Consider the following 27823-nt stretch of genomic DNA (forward strand, 5'->3'; position numbering starts at 1 on the left):
TCACTGCCTGCCAACATTCCTGTCTTAAAACATTTAATTCTATATATACCTTTAGATTCTTCGGGGTGGTAAAGAGTATATCGGACCAACTGGAAGAAGTATGCATATAAGATGGAGGTAACACGAGGACGACATTAGGGAAGGAGTCCCTAAAACATAAGTGGACATAAAATCAATAAGAAAGAGGTTATTAGAAAAGAAAACAAAAAAATGAATAGAAACGTCCATGAGACCACAAGTATTTGCCCTGAGAGAAATATAAAACTAAACAGGGATGATGGTAATTTAGACGGAGGATGGGTAAAATTTTTCAAAAAATGGGACAGAACAATGAAGAAAGATCGAAAGATAGGATTCCATGTTACTCCGGAAGTGGTCCAAGCGGCCGTGGTGGAACGAGAGTTCAAGTTGGAATGGTGACGTAATGGAGGGGAAAGTGGAACAGCGAAGGAGGGGAAATAACCTTCACGACTTCTCGAAATGGAGTTGATCGCCAGAGCTGGCTGGGCAACAGAACGTAATTTAACCGATTTTATAGGACCCTGGTTTTAAGAGGTTTCGTGGGAAATGGGGAAATATTTTAACTGGTGGTTTTTAGACAGGAATGCTGGCAGTGATTATATTAAGTGTTCCTTAACCCAAACTCTAACCTAATCCTTTTTAACACTTTGTGACGTGGAATAATGATTAGTGCCTAGAGAAAATAAGAACCTGAAGAAGGGGCAGTTGTAACCCGAAACGTTGTTTTCAAAACTTCATACTCACGTAAGTCAGTCCAATTTTATACTAATTTAGTATTGATTAAAATTATGTATGTTGAAGTATTGATGTACTTTGAAACTATTGGCAGTCTCACAAGTGTATTAACAATGGTCTGAAAAGTCTGTTCCCTTTAATTAGTTTCCCTCCCTCTTTTCACAAGGACCACATCATTGACTCATTCCAAGATATTTTCTATTACAGTTATCAAAGTTCTCTTCAAACAAACAATTCAATCCATTTTGATGGCGTGAATTGCTTGTTATAATCATTAAGACTTTTAATTCAATTCAACTACTCCAATGCAATGTTTTAGTACCTCTGTACCTTTTGTATTTGCTCTGTGAAGGCCAATGTACTTGAAACTTCAATTGGGGGCCTCCTTTTATCTTTGCGTAGATAAGTGGTTTCTCCCTTGCATAGCATGATAGGTGCTAATAGCCTTCAGTGCTGACACACTCTTTAACTTTAAATCCACTCTAATAAAATAAAACAAGAAAAAAAGTCTTAAGGTTCCGCTAGACCTTTGGCCGACACCAGAACAGATTTTTTAAAATTTTCATCTTGTTTCGAATAACTGCTATGATATTCCAAAATCTTAAAAATGAAATCTGCTTAGAATTCCTTCTAGAGTGTATTCATGTGAATGTTCATTTGGTTTGCTTTTGTTCTTGTCTTGATATTATTAGTATAATCATGAAACTATTGAGAATAACTAGGCAACAACAAAAGCAAACTAATGAAGATGTAAATGATAGTTTTCCCATTCATACAACTTTATGACCTTACCTTTCTAAAGTATTGCAAATTTTTAATCTTCTCTTCCTCCCCCTGAAGACCATGAGAATTAAAATTTTGTGGATCCAAGTATGTACTTCTCTCCCTTCAAGATTTAGAAGCATGATGGTATAAAATGTAGAGTAACTGGTATCATCTCAACAACACCAAATACAGAGAAACCTCAATTTCGTGCGGGGCATTTATATTCTCCCACATTATATAGGGTGGTCCAAAAGTATGGAGACACCCGAATAAAAGTTGAATTACACACTGTTCCGCAAAACTAACACTGCAGGTTTGTAATAGGGGTGGGGGAAAATGTTAGAGGGCATATGACGATGACGGCCACCATCTTGAAACCTGCATTCTTGAATTCAAATTCAAAATTTTAAATGGGAATTGGGTGATATATCAAATCAGGCTAGAATTTCACGACAAATGCAGTGGTGAAGGTTATTTCGACGTATCGTTAACCAGAAAAAAGTTATGAATGAATTATTGTACCAATTTTCTCCTTTTCGAGATGTCAGAAAAAAGCATTAAAATGGCTCTAACACATCAGTAATGCATCGAGATCATACTGACGTCTAGGGAGAGAAGTTCTCATGCCATTACACATGATTTTGATCACATATATTCACCAAGGCTTGCATTTTGTGACTGGTTGTTTCCAACAATTACAGTGTGATGCTTGCACAGGATTAAAAAGTCCTTCACATTGACGAGGTCAATGTTTATGCTCATAAGGATGTTAGTAAACAGAATATGCAATGCTTTACATCTGACAACTTACTTTGGACAGAAACTGTCTCACAACATTGCCATAGCATTGTGGCATTCCGTTCTGTTGAAAATAAACTAAAAATTTACCCTCTTACGTAAGCAATGATGAAAAAACTGTTCATTTAACAAATCCAAGTAGCCCTCAGGATTTAAGGTTCTGTCGATGAAAAATGTACTGGAGCATGTGTTCTCCTGAAACATCACAACAAGGAATTATTTTTTTATGCTTGGAACAACCGTAGACTACAAGAGAAATAATTCTATGATGCAAGCAATGCGTACATACAAAAAAAAATTAAGTTAAAAAATTGTCCCTCACATTTGGGATTTCCCTACATTTTAAGTTTATTAACCCTAGGCCCTGATATTGATAGAATAAATGTGTCACTGTGTTAACAAAATGTAATACTTTCATTTTGATTAAAATCAGCAATTCATTTCACAGTATAGCTTTTATTTCATTATTTCCCAAATAACTGAGCTCCAAGGATCTACTTATGTATTGAAACAATGTGGGAAAATATTGCTATTATAAATTTCATAGGATAAGAGGTATGGACTATAAGTGCATGGTAGAAAAGGGAACATGTGGCTGAAAAAGATTCTGAACTACCACTAATAATTTCACATTTTAGAGAAATGAACTATATTTTAGGTTTCAGTCCAAAAGCAAGTAAAAGATGTCTGTAAATAGTGTGAGAATTTGTCAAAAGCACTCATTTCTAAAAACGTGTATTATCATAATGGCAAAATGCATATTACTAACAATTAAAAAAAATGTACCGAAAATAATATATTTATTCAAACTTCTTGAGTATTACAAAACTGTGTAGTTTTACAATCAAACTGCATTTCTAAAAGATTCATGAAAAATACGAGGCTCAGATTAAATAAAAAATTTGGAATAAGGGTCTACTAAAAGAGTTAATGTCTTATAGTGTAATGTTTGAAGAAAGAACATTTTAATGATATTACTCTCTAGTTTGAATATGATGATAGGAACATTTTTATTTGTACATTTTACATATATAGTTGTATGTTCGTTGGATGACGTGCAATTCCCTCTAACACATTTAAAAAGAACACTGGTTAACAATTTCCATTTTAACATATAAATATAAGGAATGTATGAAGGAATTGTCTTCTTTGATGTGAGGATGAAGAAGTCCATACATACGTGCACACCTTCCTTTGGAGAGCAAAGATAGGTTTTAAAAACATGGATGCAGATGAAGATCATGCTATTTGTGTGTATTTGGGAGCTTTCAGATCAAAGTGACAAGCAACAAGTAACAAATAATATATGTCACTTGAAAACAAGCCTTCAGAAATAAATAGAGCCTTTCACACTGTAGTGACACAACAAGCTGCACATGCTTCTTGTCACTTGGATTGAGTCTCTTTCTCAATAGCGTGCAACATATCTCAGTCTGTTGGATGTGCATGTGTAGTGAATTCTTTTTCACGGACTGGAGGGGAAAATGTGTGTTCCAGTGCATGCAGTTTGTGGTCACTTCAATCCAAAAGCTCACAAACTGAATACAATACAGCTCGGATCAATTTGACATATATAAGTGAGAACAAAAGTGTTGGTGCTAACGGTAGAGGTGGGGGAAAATAAAATACTGGCACACTTGATGTAATACGAAAGAGAGAGTTAAGCCAAAATACATCCTCCAAGAACATACACTGTTCAAGGAATAGGGAAATGGCCAAAGTCAGTGGAAAGATCATGTGATGAAGAGTGTGAGGAGACTTAACTTGAATGTTAATGTCGATAAAAGATGAAAACAAAAATTATACTGATTTAGATTGAGGCATTGAAATGCTACATCAGGTGTGTTCATATCCTTTCACAGTTACAAATATATCACAGCATATTCTCAATGTTACTGAAAATAATTTCCTACCCCTAAAACAATACAATTACACATTTTAATTTTCAAAAGTAAGAACAATGATAACATGTTTTATCTGCACAATTTATGTATTATAGCATGTTCTTGCAGTAGTGCTTTAGTAGCAAAACATCTTCTGCAAATAAGGCAGTAAAATGGTTTATCTGGTGCATGACTAGTCAAATGTTTCTTTAAATTACACTTTTGAGTAAAGCTCTTCTGACATACATCACATATGTAAGGTTTCTCCCCAGTATGTACAAGAATGTGTCTTTTAAGAGCTGATGAATAACAAAAAAGCTTGGGACAATATGGACATTTGTGTCTCTCTTGAATCTCAACCAAGGTGGGATCCATTGCAGCTGAACTTGAAGCCAAAGCAAAACTGAAAGGAAAACAATCATATAATGTAGAATTGGTATTTGTTTCAATCACTTTAATTTTACAGCCTGTGTGGCACAGGTCACAGCTCACAGATATAAGGTTTGGATTTATTTGACAGAAGCACCTGCCTTGTTGACAGTTTTGTTTCAATTCCAGAACCACATATTGCACAAAACAAAAGTGGATGAATATAGTGATGGCCAATACAACTACATGTGCCATTGAACTCTACTCCACATTTTTATTCAATGTAAAGATACAAAATATAAGTGGCAAGGGCTGCAAAAAAAATTAAATGACAAATAAACAAAGCAACATCTGACGTTATTAATGTATTTGGCACCAGTGTGTATGTCTTGATACCACCCAACAGCTTTGGGTATCTTTCAATAAGATGTGACAGTTCACTTTGCAAAGTGTTTAGTTTTCAAATACCTACTAAATGAAGATAATATTGAGGGAATAGAGGCCTTGAGAAATTAGTATCAGGCTTTTGATTTAGGTTACATCACTTTTCTACCACTTTTAGCTAATTGTGAAGATGAGAATGAATGATGACAATAAGAAATTGGTGAATAGGCAATCACAACGCAAATCCTACAGAAAATTATACTCGCTATGAGCCAAGATGCTAGAGTCAGTCCAGAGTTTACTATGTGAAAGAGAGGTTGACATATTGTCGTCTTTCAAAAGGGTCACCTCTTACACCTCAATTAGTATTAGGCAAATGGTTCTATTTCAGTGTAACTTCAGCATGTAAAACTGTCTTTCTTAATTTTTCCAGATTAGTTTTCCAGGATACTACAAGGGCCATCCGGAAAGTAGTACCCGTTCACGCCATATGGAGCGCTAGTGACGCGAATAGCTGCCGCTCAAGGTCAAATGACTTCAGTTGACTGTCTGCTCAGTGTGTGTGAAGTTTTGTAGTGCTGTCATTGTACGAGGTGCATCCAGAAAGTAAGTTTCCCTATTTTTTTAAAAAAAAAAACAACAACACAGTTTCAGGAAACCATTTATTGGCAACAGGTACAGCAAAGGTTCAGCTATTTTTCAACATAGCAACCACCAGAATTGAGACACCTGTCGTATCGTGGTATCAACATTTGGATCCCACTGTCGTAGAACTCTGCCGCCTGTGAATGGAACCAGCATGTGACAGACGTCTTCAGCTCTTCGTCGTTGCCAAAACGCTCACCGGAGGACAGGAATTTCTTGAGGTGCAAGAAAACGTGAAAATCACTGCGAGCCAGACAGGACTGTAGGGTGGATGAGCAAACAACTCCCAGCCAAATTCCGTCAAAACAGATGCTGTGCGCCGAGCCGTATGTGGACGAGCATTGTCATGGAGGAGCACAACACCTGCAGTAAGCATGACACGCCTCTTGTTTTGAATGGCACGTCGCAATTTCCTTAGTGTAGTAGAGAACCGTCGCTTCACGATTACGGAGTTGAGTAGCCTTTTTCCGCAGATATCGCGATCCGTGTTGCGTGAGATTGTCACGCAGCGCCTGCTGTTCAAAAAATTGTGTGCCAGGTGGGTGCCGAAAAACCTGACACCCGAACACAAAATGAAACGTTCAGGGGCAGCACTGACATTCCTGCAACGGTACCATGATGATGGCGATGATTTCCTCGAAAGGATCGTCACGGGTGATGAGACGTGGATTTCCCACTTCACCCCGGAAACCAAGCAGCAGTCAATGGATTGGCGGCATAGTGGATCTCCGGTCAAGAAGAAATTCAAACAGACGCTGTCGGTACAGAAAGTGACAGGGACAGGAAGGGCATTTTGCTCACTGACTTCCTCCCCAGAGGTGAAACGGTGAACGCTGACCATTACTGTGAAACACTAAGGAAATTGCGACGTGCCATTCAAAACAAGAGGCGTGGCATGCTTACTGCAGGTGTTGTGCTCCTCCATGACAATGCTCGTCCACATATGGCTCGGTGCACAGCATCGGCGGCAGAGTTCTACGACAGTGGGATCCAAAAGTTGATACCACGATACGACAGGTGTCTCAATTCTGGTGGTTGCTATGTTGAAAAATAGCTGAACCTTTGCTGTACCTGTTGCCAATAAATGGTTTCCTGAAACTGTTTTGGTTTTTTTTTTTAAAAAAAATAGGGAAACTTACTTTCTGGATGCGCCTTGTACTTAAGTTTTGACATGAAAGACTTTATAAAAATCAACTGAAATCACTACTCCCACTCTTATGTCATGTTTATGCACTCATGTTCCATGTCTATGTGTTTTAAATCTCTGAAGGCATGACATAAAAAAAAGTTCATGTATCTTTCAAATAAGATGTAGGAAAAGTGTTGAAAGTTTATGCATCTTGTTCTAGTTGTGATTGATCTTCAGAAAACAAACAAACAAACAAACAAACACAAACACAAACACACACACACACACAAAAAAAAACATGATCTATGCAGATCTCTATATTGGAGTGAAACAGGGTGCAGTTCATTTGTTCAAACATAGCTGGCACATTCATTCTAAATTCAACCAAATTAATAGCTTTCCTTGTCAATAATGGTTCATAGCTAAAATTAATAATTAATACTGACTGATTTGGTTTAATTTTACTCACATTATTTGCCAATTTTGGCATATATATTTGCGAGGATAAGGATGAGTTTTGATATGACGAAACTGATGAGACACAAAGAACACCCGTGCCAAAATTCAAACTTGGCACTGCTGGCATCATAGCACACCATGCTAACCACTCTGCCGTGGAGGTCATCGAAAGTAATTAACAGTATTAGCTTTAAATTTCTGAGAGAGGCTAAGTTTCTACCTTTACTTGTAAAACTGGACAATGTTTGATGTCAAAAATCAACATATGACTAACTTAACACATCTTATGCGAGTATATTATGTATTAAAGTATGATGCTGGAATTGAGTTTCACTTGCAAAACTTCTGCTGCAAACAGTACAGTAAAATGGTTTGTCTGGAGTATGAATTCTCAAATGGTTATTTAAACTATCCTTTCGACAAAATTGCTTCTGACATATGTTGCAACTATGTGGTTTCTCCCCAGTATGTATACGCATGTGCCTTCTAAAATTACTTGGATCAGAAAAATACTTGGAGCAATATGAACATTTTTCTTTGCTTAGAATCTGAAGTGAGTGGCCATCCAACATAGCTGGACTTGGAGACACAGCAAAACTGAAAGAGCACAAGTAAAAGTGGAGTTACTATATTTTTTTTAATCATAACTTTCTAATGTTAAAACCACATGTGCATTTTCATCTATTATACAGATAAAATAATGGATAACAGAAAATCTTATACATGGAGCAGTAGTCAATACAAACTGTCTTCGAAATTTTATTGTTTTCTACAAAGCAACTCTGTATCTAGTAATACAAACAAAGCTATTATTTCATTGAAGTAATATTTAGATTACATGTAGTCAGTAACAGAGATCTACACAGCTGAACTCCTTAATTTGTTCCAAATTTTAAGTCTACTACATGCTCAGATAGGCTAATCAGGACTGGATCTATCATTAGGAATCAGATTCAAACCACTGGTATTGAACTTGGGACCACTTTATTACAAATTATTACCACTATGACAGCAGGAAGGCACTGGACTCTATACACTCAGACAAACAGTACGACATGGATCATTGTGTAAAAAGGTTAACTTGTGTTGTCCATACAGTAGCAGAATCTGCTTGCTACATGCTGAGAGCAGTGACATGTTGCAATTTTTATGGGAGGTACTTTCTGTTATTTTACATTGCTTTCCTACCCCTGTATTCACCATCCACTATATGAATGAAGTTAATATAAATAAAACCATGTGACTTCTGAATGATGAGTTAATTTTTTAGGTGTCACCACATATGGCCATTTTGTACTCTTCAAAGTACAAATTAGCGTGCATTGTTTCATGTTACACCAAACATATTTATTTTTAAAAGTGTAGACAGTATTCTTTGAAAAAAATACTTTATGTTCGTAAAGTACGTACTGCAATATGCTTATCCTATTGCGTCACAACCTACACTTTCTTATGAATAGCGGACACTTCTTAATAACGGACATTTATTTTTTTCCCCAGGCCTGTCCGTTATTGAGAAGTGTTACTGTATATGAAGAAAACTCCACTCATCTAAAATCCTTACTTAAAAGTTTAACATAGGGTGTATAGAGCACAGGGCAAACACAACACATTAAAAAGGTAAGGAGATACTAAAATCTTCCTCAATGAGTGTAAGATGCATGCTCTTCTCAAAAAGCTACAAACAATTGTTAAAACACTGTGATCATCTCCCAACATTGTCTGTCTAAAGAAAGTAAAATCAGCACATTCAATAAGAATATGCTGCACACTTAAAACAACATTACATATGCAACACATTGGAGGGTCTTGTCCTTGCAACAAATGACCATAGGTAAGACTAATGTATCCAATCTTAAGTCGAGTTAAAAATGGCCTCTTCTCAACGGGAAGGATGGTACAAGGGATGCTTTCCACCTATGGTGGGCTTTATGGTGAAAAGCTTGCAGGGTAGTTACGATTTTTTGATTATGAAATTCCCTGACATTTCCAGGTTTTCCAGTCCAAAAATGAAATTTATCCAGACATGTTTATCATCACGGCTTTTGCTTTTGAACCTTGTGTTTTTCAATTAAATATAAAATCCGTTAATTATTATGAATATTCACTTTCACAACTACTTTTTTAGCAAATATCATTCTACACGCAAAAAACACGTGAAAATTCAAAGAGTAAAATGTAAAATTACAATCGGCATCAAATGTGTGCTACAAACACCTGCATCTAGTCTTCAGGCTAAGGTAACAGAACAGGGTGGCTACAAACAAGCAGAAATGAAATTCCCTGACTTTTCCAGGTTTTCCAGGACAAAATTTACATTTTTGCCTGACAATTACAAACTAAACTAAATCGATGTTTTTGCAAATGGAAATGATGAACTCATACAGATCCAGGTATGGTTTTGTTAAGTACCAATATTATCGTCTATGAAATTGACTTAATTTCTATATTCTCTATGATTTGAATTCAAACTGCAAAATAGTGAATTTGGAAAATTATTACAATTCACAAGCTAGGGAAGGATTACGGAATTTTGTCATACGCAGTAAGTTTTAAATAAAGTACTTGATTATTTTTAAAGTTACGACTAAATGAGATAAGAGTGAAGAGTGATTGAGTAACAAATACAATTTGTAATTTATCAGTCTCCTTATACATTCTCGGTATTACATGTTGATATTTCCACTGAGGTTTGGAACCCTCTGCTTGCAAGAACCATGAGTGCGGACTCATTCTTCAATGCATAAAGCTACTTCTTCTTCTCTGTAAAGCAAACAACTTAACTCTTGCATACAAGTGAAACAATTGAATCGAAAAAAATAAAGTGTCATATTTCCTTACATTATGAATGAGATTTCTGCTTCAGTACAGCATATCCAAGTGAAGTACTGTGAAACTGACAACAAGCAGTTATACCATTAATGCTGACGAAAAGGGTATGTAGGTGTTAGAAATTTAACGCAAGGAATTTATAGAACTGCACTGTATAGGTACCTGATTTAGCTAACCACACATTAAAACAGGAACACTCTAATAATAAAAGATTCTGAAAGTTCATATACGAGGGGCATCCTGAAAAAATCTCCAATGGTATGCAGCACTAGTGGTCGGAGAGCGACACACACACATGCAGGCAGGAAGAAGTGGCATGTAGCTGTAATCTGGTACAGTTGCAATGCAGCCATTTTAGGACAGTTCTAGGTTAAAGATTACAGCTCTCATACAGTCTCCCACCGACTGCGATGTAGCCTACATTGCACGCTCAGAATTTGCCACAGAGCCACCAGCAATTGTGTGAGGTGTGCAGAGCGGACATCGTGAGTGATAGTATGGTCAGACGATGGTGCAGACAATTCACGGAAGGCCAATCAAATGTGCACAACCACATACAGCTGAGTACACACGGGCCCTTTGCATCACTTCAGGTGAGAGATCTTGGACCACTCCGTGTACAGCTCTGGCCTTGAATGTACCGACTTTCATATCTTTGTTTAACTGAAGAGGTTTCTGACAGGGCAATGATTTGACAGCTACACTGCGGTAGAGATAGTTCCAGTCTTCGCTGTCAGACACATATACCATGGGCATACAAAATTTAGTGCCATGATACGACAAATGCCAGAACAACGGTGGTGATTATGCCGAAAATTAGGTTAGGACTCACTGTTACTAATGCAATAAATTACAACTGATATATATTGCTTTATTTATGCCTAATCAGTAGGGACCTTGATATTTTGTTATTTTTTTTCAAATTGGTGTATTTTCTTATTTTTTATTTTTTACTATACTGTGTCATTTTCTCCAAAATTCACATTTTCATTTTAGCACATTTTCTGGCAAATTATACCTTCATGGTGTTTTTAAACTATTGTTTCAAATTGTAAGTCACATGGCTTACGCCTCTTCGTGAGAGTTTGATATCTTGAAAGTTATTTTTCATAACCCTTTTTTAATTTTAAGGTAAGGATTTTAGATAATGGAATTTTCCTCGTATATACTGAAGGGTGCATAATGACCATAAGTGGCGACGCACCAAAAAAATTTAAATCAATCAATCTCACGTGACAGATACCGATATATTATGTATGGCACCAAAAATTGGCATTATCTATTTTTGACATGTTAGTGTTACCTTTCCCAAAATTCGCATTTTTGTTTTAGAACATTTATCTGCCAAATATACCGAAACTTAATATTTCACTGTGCTTTTAAACTATTATTTTAAATTGTAGGTCACATGGTCTATGTATTTTCGTGACGGTTGGAACAGATTTTTGAGGAAGTAAAAGTAAAGTGCTCCCCTGCACTTTTCCATGAAGGTGTATAGGGGTGTAGAGTTAGGGCACCACACTTTCTTGATCACGGCTGAGGTGGGGTGATGTGATCAGCACCATGCTCCTGGCTACCTTTATCCCTCAAAGTTTCCTCAAGGTACCAGCTTCATATGATGCTGGGTGGGCGCCGGAGTAGTTTGAATAGGTGGAAAACATCCCGGTTCTCTCCCGCAGGGGATCGATCTCTGGTCTCTCGCATAGTAGTCAGATGCCCTAACGACTGAGCTCCATTATTACTCGCTCGACAAATGCCAATGGTGCGCACTTAGCTTGGTAATTCAAAACATATCTCGTGCGACAAATACAAAGATGCGGCTCCCGTGTGACGGTAGATACGCACTCGATCTCCTGTTAGAACGCTGCCACTTTGCTGTGTGATGCAAATGGTTTTGATAGAAGTTGAATAAATCGTGGGAAATGATTTAATGTGGCTGTCGGAATTATTCCATGTACGTGAACTCTATAGTTTAATCTTGAGTAAAATGTTGGAAAACTTGCATGTTCTACGTACAAACATGGCCTAGGAAAGACAAGAATGTTGGATTTCATGGAATATTTCATTGTTTTAGGACATTTCTATAAAAAAAATTGCTAAAAATGCCAACAATTTGCATTTTATGCCAAATTCGCATTATTTCGATATTTTGAACAGGCGAAAAATGTGTCCAGACATCACTTCACATTCCTAAACATAACTTCGCAGCAATTACCATTTTTCACGGTTTTCGCGTTTGCTAAAAATCAATGTCCCTACTAACTGGAAATTAATTTCTGGCCACCCCTCATTTAAATCAGTAGATGGAAAGTGAAAATTTAGCAGGGCTGGCAGAGAAAAGTCAATTCTTGAAGAAAGAGATTTGCTTTTATGATTGAATGATTCGAGATATGATATTAAAAAATATACGTATTTATTATTAGTATTTTATTTCATAATATTGGACATTAACCTTACTCAGTGAGAGATTAATGACCATCTCTCACGAGTTTAAACAGACAGGACAGAGAGTGGCGTTAATTTCATTGCAATACTAGTGTTGCAGTAAATTTGAGGTTGGGAGCATGCACTTGCCAATTTTCATAACGTTCACCATAGCAGATTTATGTTTCACTTTTTCGTGATAATATTCAATATATATCCTGTTTGGTTGGATTCTTCTTGATATCTAAGAATAGTGCAATGTCATTGTAAACGTATGTTAACTTGTGCGAAACCAGTAATATGTCAGGATGATGAAAGAAAACCTTCGTAAGCACTGCTACATTAACCTTTTGCCGCCCAAGCATCTCGAACGAGATACCCAAATGTAACTCTCACTGTCCCAAGCGTCTCGATCAAGATGCTGTGTCAAGGTCGTAGTTTTTACGTTATAACTTTTCTATTTTTGGCTAGAATTTCGATTTTATTTTTTTATATTGTTCCTAACACATGTATTTAACAGAAATGGTTTTTTGCATTTTTTTTGTCTTCATGAAAATGGAGGGGAAAAGGCGGGAAAGGGTACTTCTCTTTTGCAGCTCTTTTCAACGTCAAATTTTTGCCGAAAAAGGAAGACCGGCTTTGTTGTTCTAAAGCAATGCTTTTCCCTCCCTCCTGCTATCTGCATTCAAAGGAAGCTTGTTTGTAAGTATCGGATGTCAAAATGAAAGTTTTCCGTGAGGGCGGAAGCAGGGGGTGGGAGTGGGAAAACTGGTTGTTGAATCTGCGTTGTGAGAATGGGAATTCGAAGCGTGCTGAAGGAAACCTTTGTTTGTGAGCACAAGTGTTCCACAATGTTGAACAGAGGTCTCCCAGCATTGTCTAAAAATAGAATGTCAAGCAGCTGCAAGAATCGGCGTTCATTTTCCAGTGCGTTCTAGCTTTTCGTCCGTGAAAGTTGTGCATAGGTGTGTGTCGTTTTGTGCCCAAGTGCAAGGATAATTCTTGACTGAAGTGACATACTTCCAAGGAATTTTTTGTCATCTACGTGTTTGTGAAAAGTGTTCTAGCGATAATTTCTATGTGCATTTTGAACTTTTCATATCCTTTTTTTCGGGGGGCGGGGAGAAACCCCATTTTTAAAAAAAAAATTCAGGGGATTTCTTCCTTTTCCCCTCCATATGTGGGCCGAATGTGCATAAATTATGTATCATCTGAATCTCTGATTCATTCTGCGTACAACGGTATATCGTTCATATCTCCAGGGCAAATAGTCTCTGAGCTAAAGTCATTTCAAGGTACTGCTGCATTTTGAAGCTTGAATCAGTGGCGTGCCGACAATTCCTTTTGGGGGTATAACTCAAGTTACATTGGTCATATGATGATAATGCAAATATTTTTGTGTTCCTTACATGTTAGCGCCCATTTCCATGATTTCCATGTGCATGTCAACACTGTCATGTACTTTTTGCTTGAGGGGAGGTTGGGGGAACAAATTTTTTTCCCAAAATTTTGGAATTTTGAGAGTTAGCACCCTCCCCCCCGCCACATATATGCCGAATTTGCAAAAAAAATCATATAGTCTGAATCTCTGGTTCATTCCGCGTACAACGGTATATTACTCATCTCTCTAGGGCAATTAGCCTCCGATCTACACTCATTTCATTGAAACTCTGCAAAAATCGTAAGTATCAATGGAACCTATTTGTTTCCATGTTCCTTCAGTTTGTCCAACAAAATGCCTTACTACGACGTCCGACAACTATCGGACGGCCCCACCCGCTCTTATCTCCTCCATCTGTTGACAAGTCCCTGGGAAATTCATACTGATGACCAACCTCCCCCCTCTCCTCAATCCATACCACATTTCCGAACAGTTTCACATTTTGGTTCATTATTCAACTTGTATGGCACCAGAAACATGAAACACGTTTCAATCTCTTTGGAAACATCCATTCTTTGAAGAGAATACTAAGGTTTGCACCTTCTCCCCAAAATAGTGGGAGAAGAGGAGGCAAACTCTAGATTTTTATGTTTTTTTTCATTGAAATTCGGTGGTCGCGCCCCCAAACCCCCCTTCCTCGGTTCAGCATTCAGTTGCATGCTCTGATGTTTTAGCTGCAAAACAAAACTTAACCGAAGTAGATTGCTCCCATAGTGCCAGAGTTATAACAATTTTCCTCCAAAAATGCAAATAACTATTTTTCGTAAAAAGAAAAAAAATCATATTTTGGCTTATTATTCAACTTGTATGGCACCCAAAAACATGAAACATGTTTCATTCTCTTGAGAAATGTCCATTCTTTGACAAGAATACTAAAGTTCGCGCCTTCTTCCCAAATAGTGGGAGAAAAGGGGGCAAACTCCAGATTTTTATGGTTTTTTCATTGAAATTCGGGGGTTGCGCCCCCAAAACCCCCTTCCTCGGTTCGGCGTTCTGGATTCTACACGGTTGCATGCTCTGATGTTTTAGCCGAAAAACAAAACTTATCCGAAGTAGATTGCTCCCTTAGTGCCAGAGTTATAACACTTTTCTGAGCAATATGCAAATTACCTATTTTTCGTAAAATACAGGACAGAGTTTCACATTTTGGCTTATTATTCAACTTGTATGGCACCCAAGAATTTGAAACATGTTTCATTCTCTTTGAAAACGTCCATTCTTTGAAGGGAATACTAAGGTTTGCGCCTTCTCCCCAAAATAGCGGGAGAAGAGAGGGCAAACTACAAATTTTTGTTTTTTCTTTCATTGAAATTCGGGGGTTGCGCCCTCCAAGCCCCCTTCTTCGGTCCGGCGTTCTGAACTGTACACGGTTGCATGCTCTGATGTTTTAGCTGCAAAACAAAACTTATCCGAAGTAGATTGCTCTCATAGTGCCAGAGTTATAACAATTATCTGAGCAATATGCAAATTACATATTTTTCGTAAAAAACACTTTCACATTTTGGCTTATTATTCAACTTGTATGGCACCCAAGAACATGAAACATGTTTCATTCTCTTGGGAAATGTCCATTCTTTGACAAGAATACTAAAGTTCGCGCCTTCTCCCGAAAATAGCGGGAGAAGAAGGGGGCAAACTACAGATTTTTATGTTGTTTTTTTTTTCATTGAAATTCGGGGGACGTGCCCCCCAGCCCTCCTTCCTCGGTCCGATGTTCTGAATTGTACACGGTTGCATGCGCTGATGTTTTAGCTGCAAAACAAAAGTTATCCGAAGTAGATTGCTCCCATAGTGCCAGAGTTATAACAATATTCCTCCAAAGAGTGTTCAAATTTAAAATTCCCGCCGAGAAGCCCGGGCGAGAGAAATCTCTGCTCTCTCCTCCTCCTCCTGCCATCACAGGTTTCTGCCGGCGTGGTTGTGTTGCGCATAAAAGGGGTCTAAAAGTTGAGGCCGAAACTTACGAACGAGATTTCCTGTTCTCGTGCAGAGTTCCATAACGATATCTTTAAATAAATAAATTAATTAAAAAAGTCAATGAAGACTAAATTCACTGACATTTCCCTCACTTTTTTTTAAAACCTCAAATTCCCTGACTTTTCCCGGTTTTCCAGTTCTGTCGCCACCCTGACAGAAGTACATTATTTCACCATAACAGATCTCCACAATATAAAAACAACAGAAAAAGTTCATAAACAACAATCTTCGTAAAGCATACACGATTTTTCAATTTCTAGTGGATTTATAGTGTCGAAGAAAATGCTGATTTTTTGCTTAGATTTATAAGTACACAGACAGCATCTGGAGACATTTTTGTTACATATAGGAACTCTATAGGAAATGCCAACTGGCAAAGATCTATAAAATTATAGACTATAACCTCATCTTCACCAACCTTTCCGATAATTATGATCATATTGTCAATGCACTTTAGTTATCAATCAGATATCTGGACTGCAAGTGTTACTTTGATATTCTTTCTAAAATTAGTGAATTATAAAAGTGAAAATTTATTATAGAAATTATTAGCCAAATTTCCCATTTTCCAGACGCGTAGCCTGAAGACTAGATTCAGGTGCTTGTAGCATATATTTGATGCCGATTGTAATTTTACATTTTACTCTTTGAATTTTCACGTGTTTTTGTGCATGTAGAATGAAATTTGCTAAAAAAGAAGTTGTGAAAGTGAATATTCATAATAATTAACGGATTATATATTTAATTGAAAAACACAAGGTTCAAAAGCAAAAGCCATGATGATAAACATATCTGGAAAAATTTCATTTTTGGACTGGAAAACCTGGAAATGTCAGGGAATTTCATTAAAAAAAATCGGAGCTACCCTGCAAGCTATTCACCATAAGGCCCACCATTGCTGCACAGCATCCCTTGTACCATCCTTCCTGTTGAGAAGAGGCCATTTTTAACTCGACTTAAGATTGGACACATTCGTTGGAAGGACAAGACCCTCCAATGTGTTGTGTATGTAATGTTGTTTTAAGTGTGCAGCATATTCTTATTGAATGTGCTGATTTTACTTTCTTTAGACAGACAATGTTGGGAGATGATCACAGTGTTTTAACAATTGTTTTTAGGTTTTTGAGAAGAGCACGCATCTTACACTCATTGAGGAAGATTTTAGTATCTCTTTCGGAACACCTAGATAATCAACTTTTCTCAATGGCAGTGCATTATGGAACATATCAATTCCAGTTTCACTTCCCCTCCTGTTTGGGACTAATATTTCCTATGCTCTCTTTCTTCTTTCTTCTCAGCGAACGTGGTGCATGGGCAAAGTTGTAATTTCTATTCAATGTTTCTCACGATGAGTGGTAGACACAAGCAAAGCCTCCTGATACAAAGATGAAACGACTGTATATATTTTCCAAGTCATGGTTAGGGGGGAAAGAATTTCACCTGTGGTTAAAGGATAATGGTTAATATAAATGAGGTTGCAAATACTGCAACAAAGAATTTTTAACTGCACATGACACTCGCTATAACATTGTACATCTTCTTTATCCAGAGCATTGATTACTACTATTTCCTAAGCAAGAAATTTTTATGAAAATAAGATGATGAATAGAAATGTTTATTAAGGCTGTATACGAGGCTCGACAATTAAGTAATGAGAAATATTTTATATTGTCCCACATGTGCATTCTATCTCTGAAGTAACACGTTCCTGATGTAGTGTGGTCCTTAATCCACAACATGGCAACACCTCATGAACTTGTGATAGGCATGCTGGGAATTATGCCGCCATGTCGTGAAGGAGGTGCAAGGGTGTCATCACGTAATACCTATGGAGCAGCGAGTGAACATCAAGTTTCATGAAGGACATTCTGAAAACTGCTTGCTGGAATAAACATTTCTTGAATTCTATTGTTGTGGAGGACAAAACAGAGCATTTTACTACGGTCCTTGTACGAACTAACAAATCGCTGAATGGAAGTCACTAAATTTACCAAGAGGCAAGAAAATGCAGCTCGAAAAGCCAAGGGTGAAGACAATGTTGTTTTTTTAATGATAGCAAAGACATTATTCATCATGAAATTGTTCCAGAGGGTGAAAGTGTAATTGGTTGTTACTATCGTAGTGCTCGGATTGATTATGGAAGAGAACTGACCGTATCAGACCTCAGTATCCTGAACCAGGCAGTTGGTTCCTGCTCCACGATAATGCACAGTCCGACAGAGCAGTGGTTGTCTATACATTCCTAGTCCAAAAACAAGTGAACGTGTTGAATCATCGTCTTTACTCCTCAGATTTAACCCCCTGTGATTATTTCCCGTTCCCAAAAGTGAAGCTGCTGCTGAAATTACGCACTTTTGATGAGCACAGGATCAGTCAACAGGTTGTAACGTCCAATCTTCAAGTCATACCACATGAAGACTTGCAGATGTCGTATCGATTGTTGGCCAACCGTGCCAATTGCTGTATTGATGCAGGAGGGATGTACTTTTAGTAATAAACAAGCAATGTTCAATTATTTTGTTTCCTTTTCACAATATAAAATCATTCTCATTACTTTATTGTCCGACCTCGTATTGTGCAATTCCATCCCTTATTTTCAACTTGTCATTACAAGTTTGTCCCTTATTTTTATGTTGACCACCTAGCAAACCTGTATTTGGCATAACTGAAATTTCCATAGAGCTTCTCTTTCTCAGAAATATAGCGATACAAAACTGGCAAAATGTTGAGTTGTTAACATTTATTTGTGTTGGAGAACAGTAAAAAATCTGTTCATACATGTCCGAATGAACAAAAAAAAAGTTAAAACATGACTCACATTTTTATTCGCAACCAAACTGTAAAAAAAGAATTTTCTACAAAAGTAATGCTGAATATTTGCTGATGTAGCTTCTTACAAACATCCGAAAATAAACAAAACATGAGCTATACGACAGGTAATTATTGCATCATGTAATACAACTTAATGGTATGCTGTGTACGTTTCATTCTCATGTTTATAGATTTTTAACATACATTCAACAAAAATGAAATGTCAACTTTGAAATTTTTATGGCATGCACAGTTATACATAACTATAAAGGTAGTTCAGAATGATAAAAAGAATAATTCAATAACATGAAAGCCCAACCTGATATCCACATCAGGTTTTTCTTTTCATTGTAGAGCATCATTATTCACTGAGGTATTAACAATTCTTATTTCACCAGGCAACATCATACATTAACATTAGAATTAAGGCATAGGGCACACTAAATTTCTACCAAATTGCACAATTTAATAAGCAAGATACTAAAATTACTACCTTAGCGTAATTCAAAATTTTGAAACTGGTATAGATGGAGCAGTTATTTCTGTAGGCACCGTATGTAATGAAAATTTATTCGCACATAAATCATGCGTCACAAATTTGCCATAAAATTGTACTCTGAAACTAGCAAAAACTAATCTTCAAGCATAGTGATGGTAATTTATGGTCCCACATGAATACACAAACACACACACACACACACCCTTATCAGTATAGCTTGCAGCTGACAGAAAACAGTCTGTGTCAGTTATGACTATGCTTTTTGAATAGTTGAGCTTGTAGCTAACTCTACATGTAGAATGAACCTTTTGCAAAACTTTAACGTTAGAGCAAGGTGGTGATTTTGGAGTGCATTTATCAAATTGGGCATTTGTGGGAAAAAATAACACACTGGCTTATGCTACTAATTGACTTCTGTATGTTTCTGTATGGTACTGTTTGGTAAAGTAAAGATTTCTGACTCTCACACACACACATATTCTTATGTAAAAGCCTGGTAACAATCTTTCTCATGGTTTTCATGATATTACTGATTAAGTTTGTGGTATTTAAGGATCACTCTATATGCACAACATTTATTTTGTGGTATAGGAGTGACGATTTCCAAAACTCACATACAGGGAGAATCTTAAAACAACTGCATTCTGTCCTATAAATGGAAAAGGGTAGAATTTATGGACTAACCTGTGTGGTTTCTTCCATGTTAATTGTTAATAAAAAAAAAATACTATTGGGGTAACAAAGAAATTTGCAAAGAATTTTCCTCATATGTGAGCATACTTTCCTCACATGTGAGACTACACAATGAAGTTAAAGAAAACAAAGTTTTCTCATGTGTAAGCCTATCAGAAAAAGGCAAAATGAAAACACAAGTCGTTGTGTTGATGCTCGGAAGAGGTGTAGGAAATAAGTTATCATATTCATTCCAATCCTTATACCACAAGATCAGTAACATATATTAAGTACAGTCAAGGACACTACTGGGTTGTAACAATCTCACTGACTTCCATTAGGATCATTACAACCCAGAATTGTCGGTGGCTGTACAGTTACAAACACAAAAGACTGAAAATTTCCCAATTATTTGCAAGTTTCTACCTTTGCTTATTTCAAAACAAAAAGTGCAATTGGTTTGATGATGTTCGAAAAACAACAAGCAGAGCACATTTTATATGCAGATTTTATGTATTATGCTATGATGCTGCAGTAGAATTGCACTTGTAAAACTTCTGCTACAAGTAGTACAGTAAAATGGCTTATCGGGTTTATGAGTCTTCAAATGAGTTCTCAAATTACCCTTCTCATTAAATCCTCTATTACATAAGTCACAGATGTACGGTTTCTCCCCAGTGTGTTTAAGAATGTGTGTTTTAATATAGCCTGCAGAAAAATACTTGGAGCAGTATGAGCACAGACGATTCTTCTTTTTAATTTCAACAGAGTAGCCATCCAATATAGTTGGCACTGAAGGAAGGTGATGGCTGAAAGAAAAGCAGTTAGACAACGAGAATAAGTAATAGAACCACAAATGCTTTCATGATAAGTTTTGTGATTCAAATTAAAGTCAAGCATAAATATTATCTAATAAAAGGTTGCACAAAGTAACAAAAGTTGTATAACTACTACAAGAATAAAGGGTTGAGAAACAGAGGTCAGTAAGTAAGAAGTTTATCAGGGTGGCTGGCTGCTCACTATAAAAAAATTCCAAGTATAATTCCCGGTTTTCAAGGCGAATTTTCCAAAAAAAATTAAGGGGACAAGCAGATGTTTTCTCTATTTCAATCTCGCCTCTCACCACCCACACACATATATACACAAACAAATATATCAACAATATGAAGGGTCTGTATGATTCCAGTGCATCCAAAAATTTTAATTCAATTTAATTAAATGGCATATATATATTTAAAAGATTTAGTTTGCATTTGTCATTTCACATATTCAGACATGAAATAAATCTACGAACACAAGTCACAAATGTTACAGGATAATCTACAAAAATTTGTTAATTGTATAAGAATTTCAAACTCAAATTTAACTTATCAACTTCAAGATATTTTATCTTGCGATAATCTTCCATCAATCAGATAGACTGTTCTGTAAAGGAAACTAACAAAGTAAACGGATTGAAAGAATTCTGTTCTATTTTTCATGCAGCTTTCTTTTCCTTCTTCGATAAAAATAAAAGCTAAACTATGAAAAACGTGCCTCAGAGTCTTAATGAATATGTATAAATTCAATGGGATTTGGATTAATAGAAGTTGCAATTTTTCATGTCTACGGAGAAAAATTCACGCATAATTTCCGGGAGCTAATAATTCATGCATAATTCCTGGAATTCAAGGAATTCCCAGTGAGTAGCCACCCTTTTTATTAAACTTTATATGAAATATACACCTAAAAGCTTTCTGGGTTCCCAGCAACTGAATTCCATAATATGGGTGTGGTATTAGCTCACAAAAGACTTAAAACCTTTTCCAGAATGTATCCGGTTATGAGACAAAAATTTCCTCATTGCTTGATTATATAAGTATGAATCCGGAATGATCCGATTGCTATTTATAGGCAATGGTGTACAAACTAGGGGTGGCCAGATCCGGATCCTGGCGGATCCGAAATCCGGATCCGGTTGGTTCCGGATCCTTAGGATCCGGATCCTAAAATTTTTCGGATCCGGATCTGTGGATCCGGATCCGGAATTTTCAGATCCGGATCCGCGAATCCGGAATTTTCAGATCCGGATCCGGATCCAGAACTTTCGGATCCGGATCCAGAATTTTCGGATCCGGATCCAAAACTTTCGAATCCGGTACTTTCAGATCCGGATCAGGTACTTTCGGATCCGGATCCGGAATTTTCGGATCCGGATCCGTTTTGCCATCCCACATGCGCTTCTTTGGAAAGTAAGAATGTGCTTATAACATATTGTTACCTGCTAATATACATATATATATAATATACATACACACACATATATATATATATAGTGTGTGTGCTCGCGTGCGCGGTTTGTAATTAATTAATACACTTACTTACTAGGGAGGTCTAAGTCTCCCCCTCCGATTTCCATGAAACTTGGCAGGTGTATAGAGCCCCCCCCTCAAATGTCAAGATGAGGAGAAATTGAAGTCCCCGAAACCACGTAAATATGGCATAGGAAGAAACAGGGGGCATACGGCCTCTCTATACACCTGTCAAATTTCATGGGAATCAGAGGGGGACACAGGGGTCAGATGATTCCCACGGCAATTTGTCCTAATCTTGACATTTGAGGCGGGTTTTGCCCCCTAAAACAGTATTTTAGCCGAAACAAAAAAACACGTATTTCTTCCTTTGGGCCCCTCTATACACCTGCGAAGTTTCATGAAAATCGGAGGGGAACACAGGGGTCAGATCCTTACTTCAATTTGTCCTCATCTTGACATTTGAGGGAATTTTGCCCCCTGAAACAGTTTTTAGCTCAAACAAAAAAACACGTAATTCTTCCTTCGGGCCCCTCTATACACCTGCCACGTTTCATGGAAATCGGAGGGGAACTCAGGGGTCAGATCCCCACTTCAATTTGTCCTCATCTTGACATTTGAGAGGAGGTTGCCCTCTAGAACAAATTTTTTTCCGAAACAAAAAAACACATATTTCTTCTGCCAAGTTTCATGGAAATCTGAGGGGGACACAGGGGTCAGATCCCCACTTCAATTTGTCCTCATCTTGACAATTCAGTGGGTTTCGCCCTGTAAAACCGTTTTTTAGCTGAAACAAAAAAAAACAACATGTATTTCTTCCTTTGGGCCCCACTATACACCTGCCAAGTTTCATGGAAATCGGAGGGGGACACACAAATCAAATGCCCACTTAAATTTGTCCTCATATTGACATTTGAGGGGGGTTGCCCCCTAAAATCGTTTTTTAGCCGAAACAAAAAAAACACGTATTTCTTCATTTGGGCCCGTTTATACACACACCTACCAAGTATCATGGAAATCGGAGGGGGACACAGGGGTCCGATCCTCACTTCAATTTGTCCTCATCTTGACATTTGAGGGGGTTGTGCCCCCTAAAACCGTTTTTTAGCTGAAACAAAAAAAGCACTTATTTCTTCCATTGGGCCCCACTATACACCTGCCAAGTTTTATGGAAATGGGAGAGACACAGGGGTCAGATCCTCACTTCAATTTGTCCTCATCTTGACATTTGAGGGGGTTTTGCCCCCTAAAACCGTTTTTTATCTGAAACAAAAAAACACGTATTTCTTCCATTGGGCCCCACTATACAGTATACACCTGCAAAGTTTCATGGAAATCGGAAAGACACAGGGGTCAGATCCTCACTTCAATTTGTCCTCATCTTGACATTTGAGGGGGTTTTGCCCCCTAAAACCGTTTTTTAGCTGAAACAAAAAAAAACACATATTTCTTCATTTGGGCCCGTTTATACACACACCTGCCAAGTATCATGGAAATCGGAGGGGGACACAGGGTCAGATCCTCACTTCAATTTGTCCTCATCTTGACATTTGAGGGGGTTTTGCCCCCTAAAACCGTTTTTTTATCTGAAACAAAAAAACACATATTTCTTCCATTGGGCCCCACTATACACCTGCCAAGTTTCATGGAAATCGGAAAGACACAGGGGTCAGATCCTCACTTCAATTTGTCCTCATCTTGACATTTGAGGGGGTTTAGCCCCCTAAAACCGTTTTTTAGCTGAAACAAAAAAACACGTAATTCTTCCTTTGGGCCCCACTATACTGCCAAGTTTCATGGAAATCGGAGGGGGACCTTTAGATAACCTCCCTTGTTAGTCTTACACTTTGTAATTATTTAACACTACATATATTATAATGTTTTATTTTAATTTGTAAAACTGTAACTGTAGAACAATTGTATAATTTTTCTATAACATTTCTATCTTGTTATATGTGTTAAAAGTTTCATCCTGGAATGGAATGTCTCACATTTATGTGTGTTTTCATTTCCAATACATTCGAATGAATACATATTCGTTTCAATGGCATTTACAAAATCACTTCGGACATTTGTGCACGAGTGTGTTAGCCGATGCGTAGCAAAGTATTTTAGGAACAACACTTGAAAAAAATTCTTGTAGGACTAAGGTGTGGTAATATTATAATGGGATTGAGATACGAAACTCTTGGATCCGGATCTGGATTTTCGGATCCGGATCCAGATCCGAAACTTTCAGACCCGGATCCGCGGATCCGGAACTCTCGGATCCGGATCCAGATCCGAAACTTTCAGACCCAGATCCGGAGCTCTCGGATCCGGATCCGGGATTTTCGGATCCGGATCCGGGATTTTCGGATCCGGATCCGGGATTTTCGGATCCGGATCCGGAATTTACGGATCCGGATCCAAGTAGATCCGGATTTCTCGGATCCGGATCCAAGCAGATCCGGATCCAAACGGATCCGGATTTTTCGGATCCGGATCCGTTTGGCCATCCCTAGTAGAAACAGGAGAATATTGTCAATGTTAAGGACTTATTGTCCTGAAAGGTATCTCTCTCCCTTCATTTCATTTCCTCCAATTCCAGGGGTTCCTTTCAGGGCTGCTAATATTCCTATCAGCATATGTCAACAGGTGAATAAGAGCGACGCATAGCATTACGCAAAATTAGGAAGGATACTTAACAAAACTTGCAGGGTTAATGATGAGGGGAAATGCTCAAAATAAAAATAAAACCAAATACCACCCTTTCAAAATCATAGCTTAGATGCATAACTGTGAGAGACCTGCGCTCGATCACCAGCTCTGAATTTCGAAGGAGACGAAGAAAAGTGATCTGAAAAATCCATCGCGACACTTTTGGCTGCTCTCATGCTGAACTAGCCTTCGTGGTGGTTCCTCTCTCGAACCTTTAGGCCACCTTCTGTTGTCAGCGTCCTCGAGCACCCTCGAAAAAAATCATAAAAGTGCAGCTTTAACAAAAAAATCACGAAGACAAAGCATCCATCCTCATCTTTACCTTCCTATTTCCTTCAATCACCTTTCAATATCCAATTTCATCTGTTTCTTCACTTCGGCTAAAACTCAGTGGGCTAATGGGATACACTGGCCCCTCTCAGGTACGGGAATAGTAATAGATGTGCATGGGGTATGAGGCTTAGACTCTTTTAATTTATGTTGGCATAGGCTACAGGAAAGGAGATTAGATAAATGAACAACATCTGTTTCTGAAGAAAATCTGCATCTTCAGTAGACTTCTTTATGGGCAATTCTTTTCCTCAAGATGGTTTATTTTTAAGATACTTTTATAAATTTACATCTTAGTTACAGATCTCCATAAACATAGGACTGAACAGATTTCCTTCTTAGAATCAAATCTATGCAACTTTTGTAGTTTATTTACAGAATATGGATCAAGCTGTCATATCCATTATTTAAAGACGACCAGGCACTTGCTTGGAACTTTAGGAACGCTCCGTGACATAATGAAGCATAACTTTGACATGACTGGCGAAGGTTTTGAGTACTGACTCCGATTTAATATAAATTGGACATTATGGTCTGGCTTCAAGATATGTGCAGAAATACAAACAGCTATAATTCGTAAAATATTAGAGACATCGACTTGATTTCGGGTATGGCAACATGTTAGCATGTTCACAGGGTGAAACCTAACCATGCCAGAGATCAATAATGAATAACCTGATAAATAAATAATAATTATGGAGACGAAATAGTCTGAACTTATTCTTCCATATGATGGCATGTTAGCATGCCTACAGGGCGAACCTACTCATATGGCAGAATAACATTAAGTCCTGTGCTTTATGCAAAAATTGAAAAATATACTATGTATATTGCATATAAGTTTCGAAGAAATCAAACTGAATTATCGTAAATTAACTTATTCTCACGCATGGTGACATGTTATCATGTCCACAGGGCGAAGCTACCCATGCGTCAGATTAACAGTAAGTTCTGAGTCGAAATTTAACATTATTTTGTGAAGATATAATTTAAAATTTCAGAAAACTTCAAAATAAAGTTTAAATTAACTTATTCTTTCGTATGGTGACATGTCATGTCCACAGGGCGAACCTACCCATATGACAGAATAACTATGTGTCTAAGTTAATTTGAGAACGAAAACTAAGTTCTTGAAACCTCCCATAAAGGGAGCTGAGTATTTAAGATGTTAATCCATCAGAGTCGGTGATGAAAATGCCCCTGAATTAGGTTCCGATGCTGTATTTATGCCCCCGCATGTCAAGCAGTGCCTCTCGTGACACAAAAGATAAACATAGCTACAGCTGTGATATATATAATTAATTTGTGTATAATGGCAATATCTTAAAGGTTAAACAGTATGTTCTATAAGGTTCATTTGTCTATGTCTAAACAACAATTGTGACCCCTGAAGTTTCTATAATATTCTCTACTACAAAGTTGTCACATTCTTCAAGAAACTTCTTTCCAATGTTCGTAAGGCTTATATTACTAATAACTTCAACTGAAATTTAGCTCTTATGGCTTTCATAATAGTTTGATTCTAAAACTGAGAACACATATTTTTGACTAATTGTCAACAACGAAAGATTTTGCTTTCATGAAGCTTGCAAATAACAAACACGAAACTTCTCGAATGACAAAATTATGCCATTAGGTGAACTATTAAATATCTTATCTTTCATAACGGTTTATAGTGAATATAAAAAGCAAAATAATAATAAATATGACCGAATCTTTAATATGGTTCGGGAGGATCATATCAGTCCCACACTCTGGTTGTGTGGTCTAAGGCATCGGGCTTTCGGCTTGGGCTGCGAACACTAGTTCGAATCTCCTGGGGGTAGGCGTAACAACCTTTCTCCTGAGATTTTGGCCTGTGTATGGGACGAGTGGCCACCCATCATCGTGAGAAAATTGGGTAGCTATGAATGAGTAGTGTAAACCTACAACAACGAACGACTGGGGTCTCGTTCTGCTGACCACATGTCGGCCATAACTGTTTGCATGAGCTCCCACTTAGGGTGAGACATGTGGGTTTAAGACTGCTGGTGCGCCACAGGTTATTATTACAAGGACTTATTAAAAATTGTACCAAATTCATAGAATTTACACCTTATGCTGAAATACAACCTTGCACTGTGTATTAGCTCTTGATTTTTACCATTATCTAGCTTGTCTGTTCAAAAAGGGGGGGGGGGACTTTTTGCAAGTTTTAATGATTCTACAACAATTTCTCCTGACTCTGTTAGAATCAAAATATTCAACACTACTGAATAATACAAGCCAGATAAACATGAACTCACTTTAAATAAAAGTGAATGTTCTCACATCCTTGCCAGTTCCAGCTGGGCACAGAGCTTTCAGTATATTAACTTGCACTTCTCTCGTGTTACATAGCTTCTCTACCTCTTTAAGGCTACCCATGACAAAAGGGATGAAAGAATACTCACAAAGGAATACCCATGACCATTCCAAGATTTTAACCTGAAACTGTTTGTGGCCAGATTGTGGGTTCAACTCTCAACGTTCCCTATTTATTCCAAGGAGAATATTTCCAACTAATGAAATTATAGAAAAGCACACATTTTCTCATTTACACACACACACACAAATATGGAGCTGTTTTCATGGTATTTGCACCAAATACAGAGTTGATACAGCAAGAAATTTGAAAAA

At 37.4% G+C, this 27823-nt stretch overlaps 1 protein-coding gene across 25 annotated transcripts in view; it reads right to left on the reverse strand.

Annotated features, from left to right (window-relative positions):
* The window catches only part of LOC145992030 (uncharacterized), a 360413-nt gene that overhangs the window by 242981 nt on the left and 89609 nt on the right, over positions 1–27823 (reverse strand). Inside the window, exon 4 of one of the 25 annotated variants that reach the window (XM_083128109.1) lies at positions 4278–4605. The exons of 23 other annotated variants lie outside the window; for them this stretch is intronic. In XM_083128109.1, coding sequence (XP_082984235.1) covers positions 4293–4605 — 313 coding nt within the window. In that variant the 3' untranslated portion in view covers positions 4278–4292. Of the gene's footprint in view, positions 1–4277; positions 4606–20031; positions 20654–27823 lie in introns of those variants that run through there. One more of the 25 variants, XM_083128108.1, reaches the window with a different exon arrangement.

Source organism: Lepisma saccharinum, chromosome 9 (genome assembly GCF_977018435.1).
Source record: "Lepisma saccharinum chromosome 9, izLepSacc3.1, whole genome shotgun sequence".
In the NCBI taxonomy this organism is placed as follows: domain Eukaryota; kingdom Metazoa; phylum Arthropoda; class Insecta; order Zygentoma; family Lepismatidae; genus Lepisma; species Lepisma saccharinum.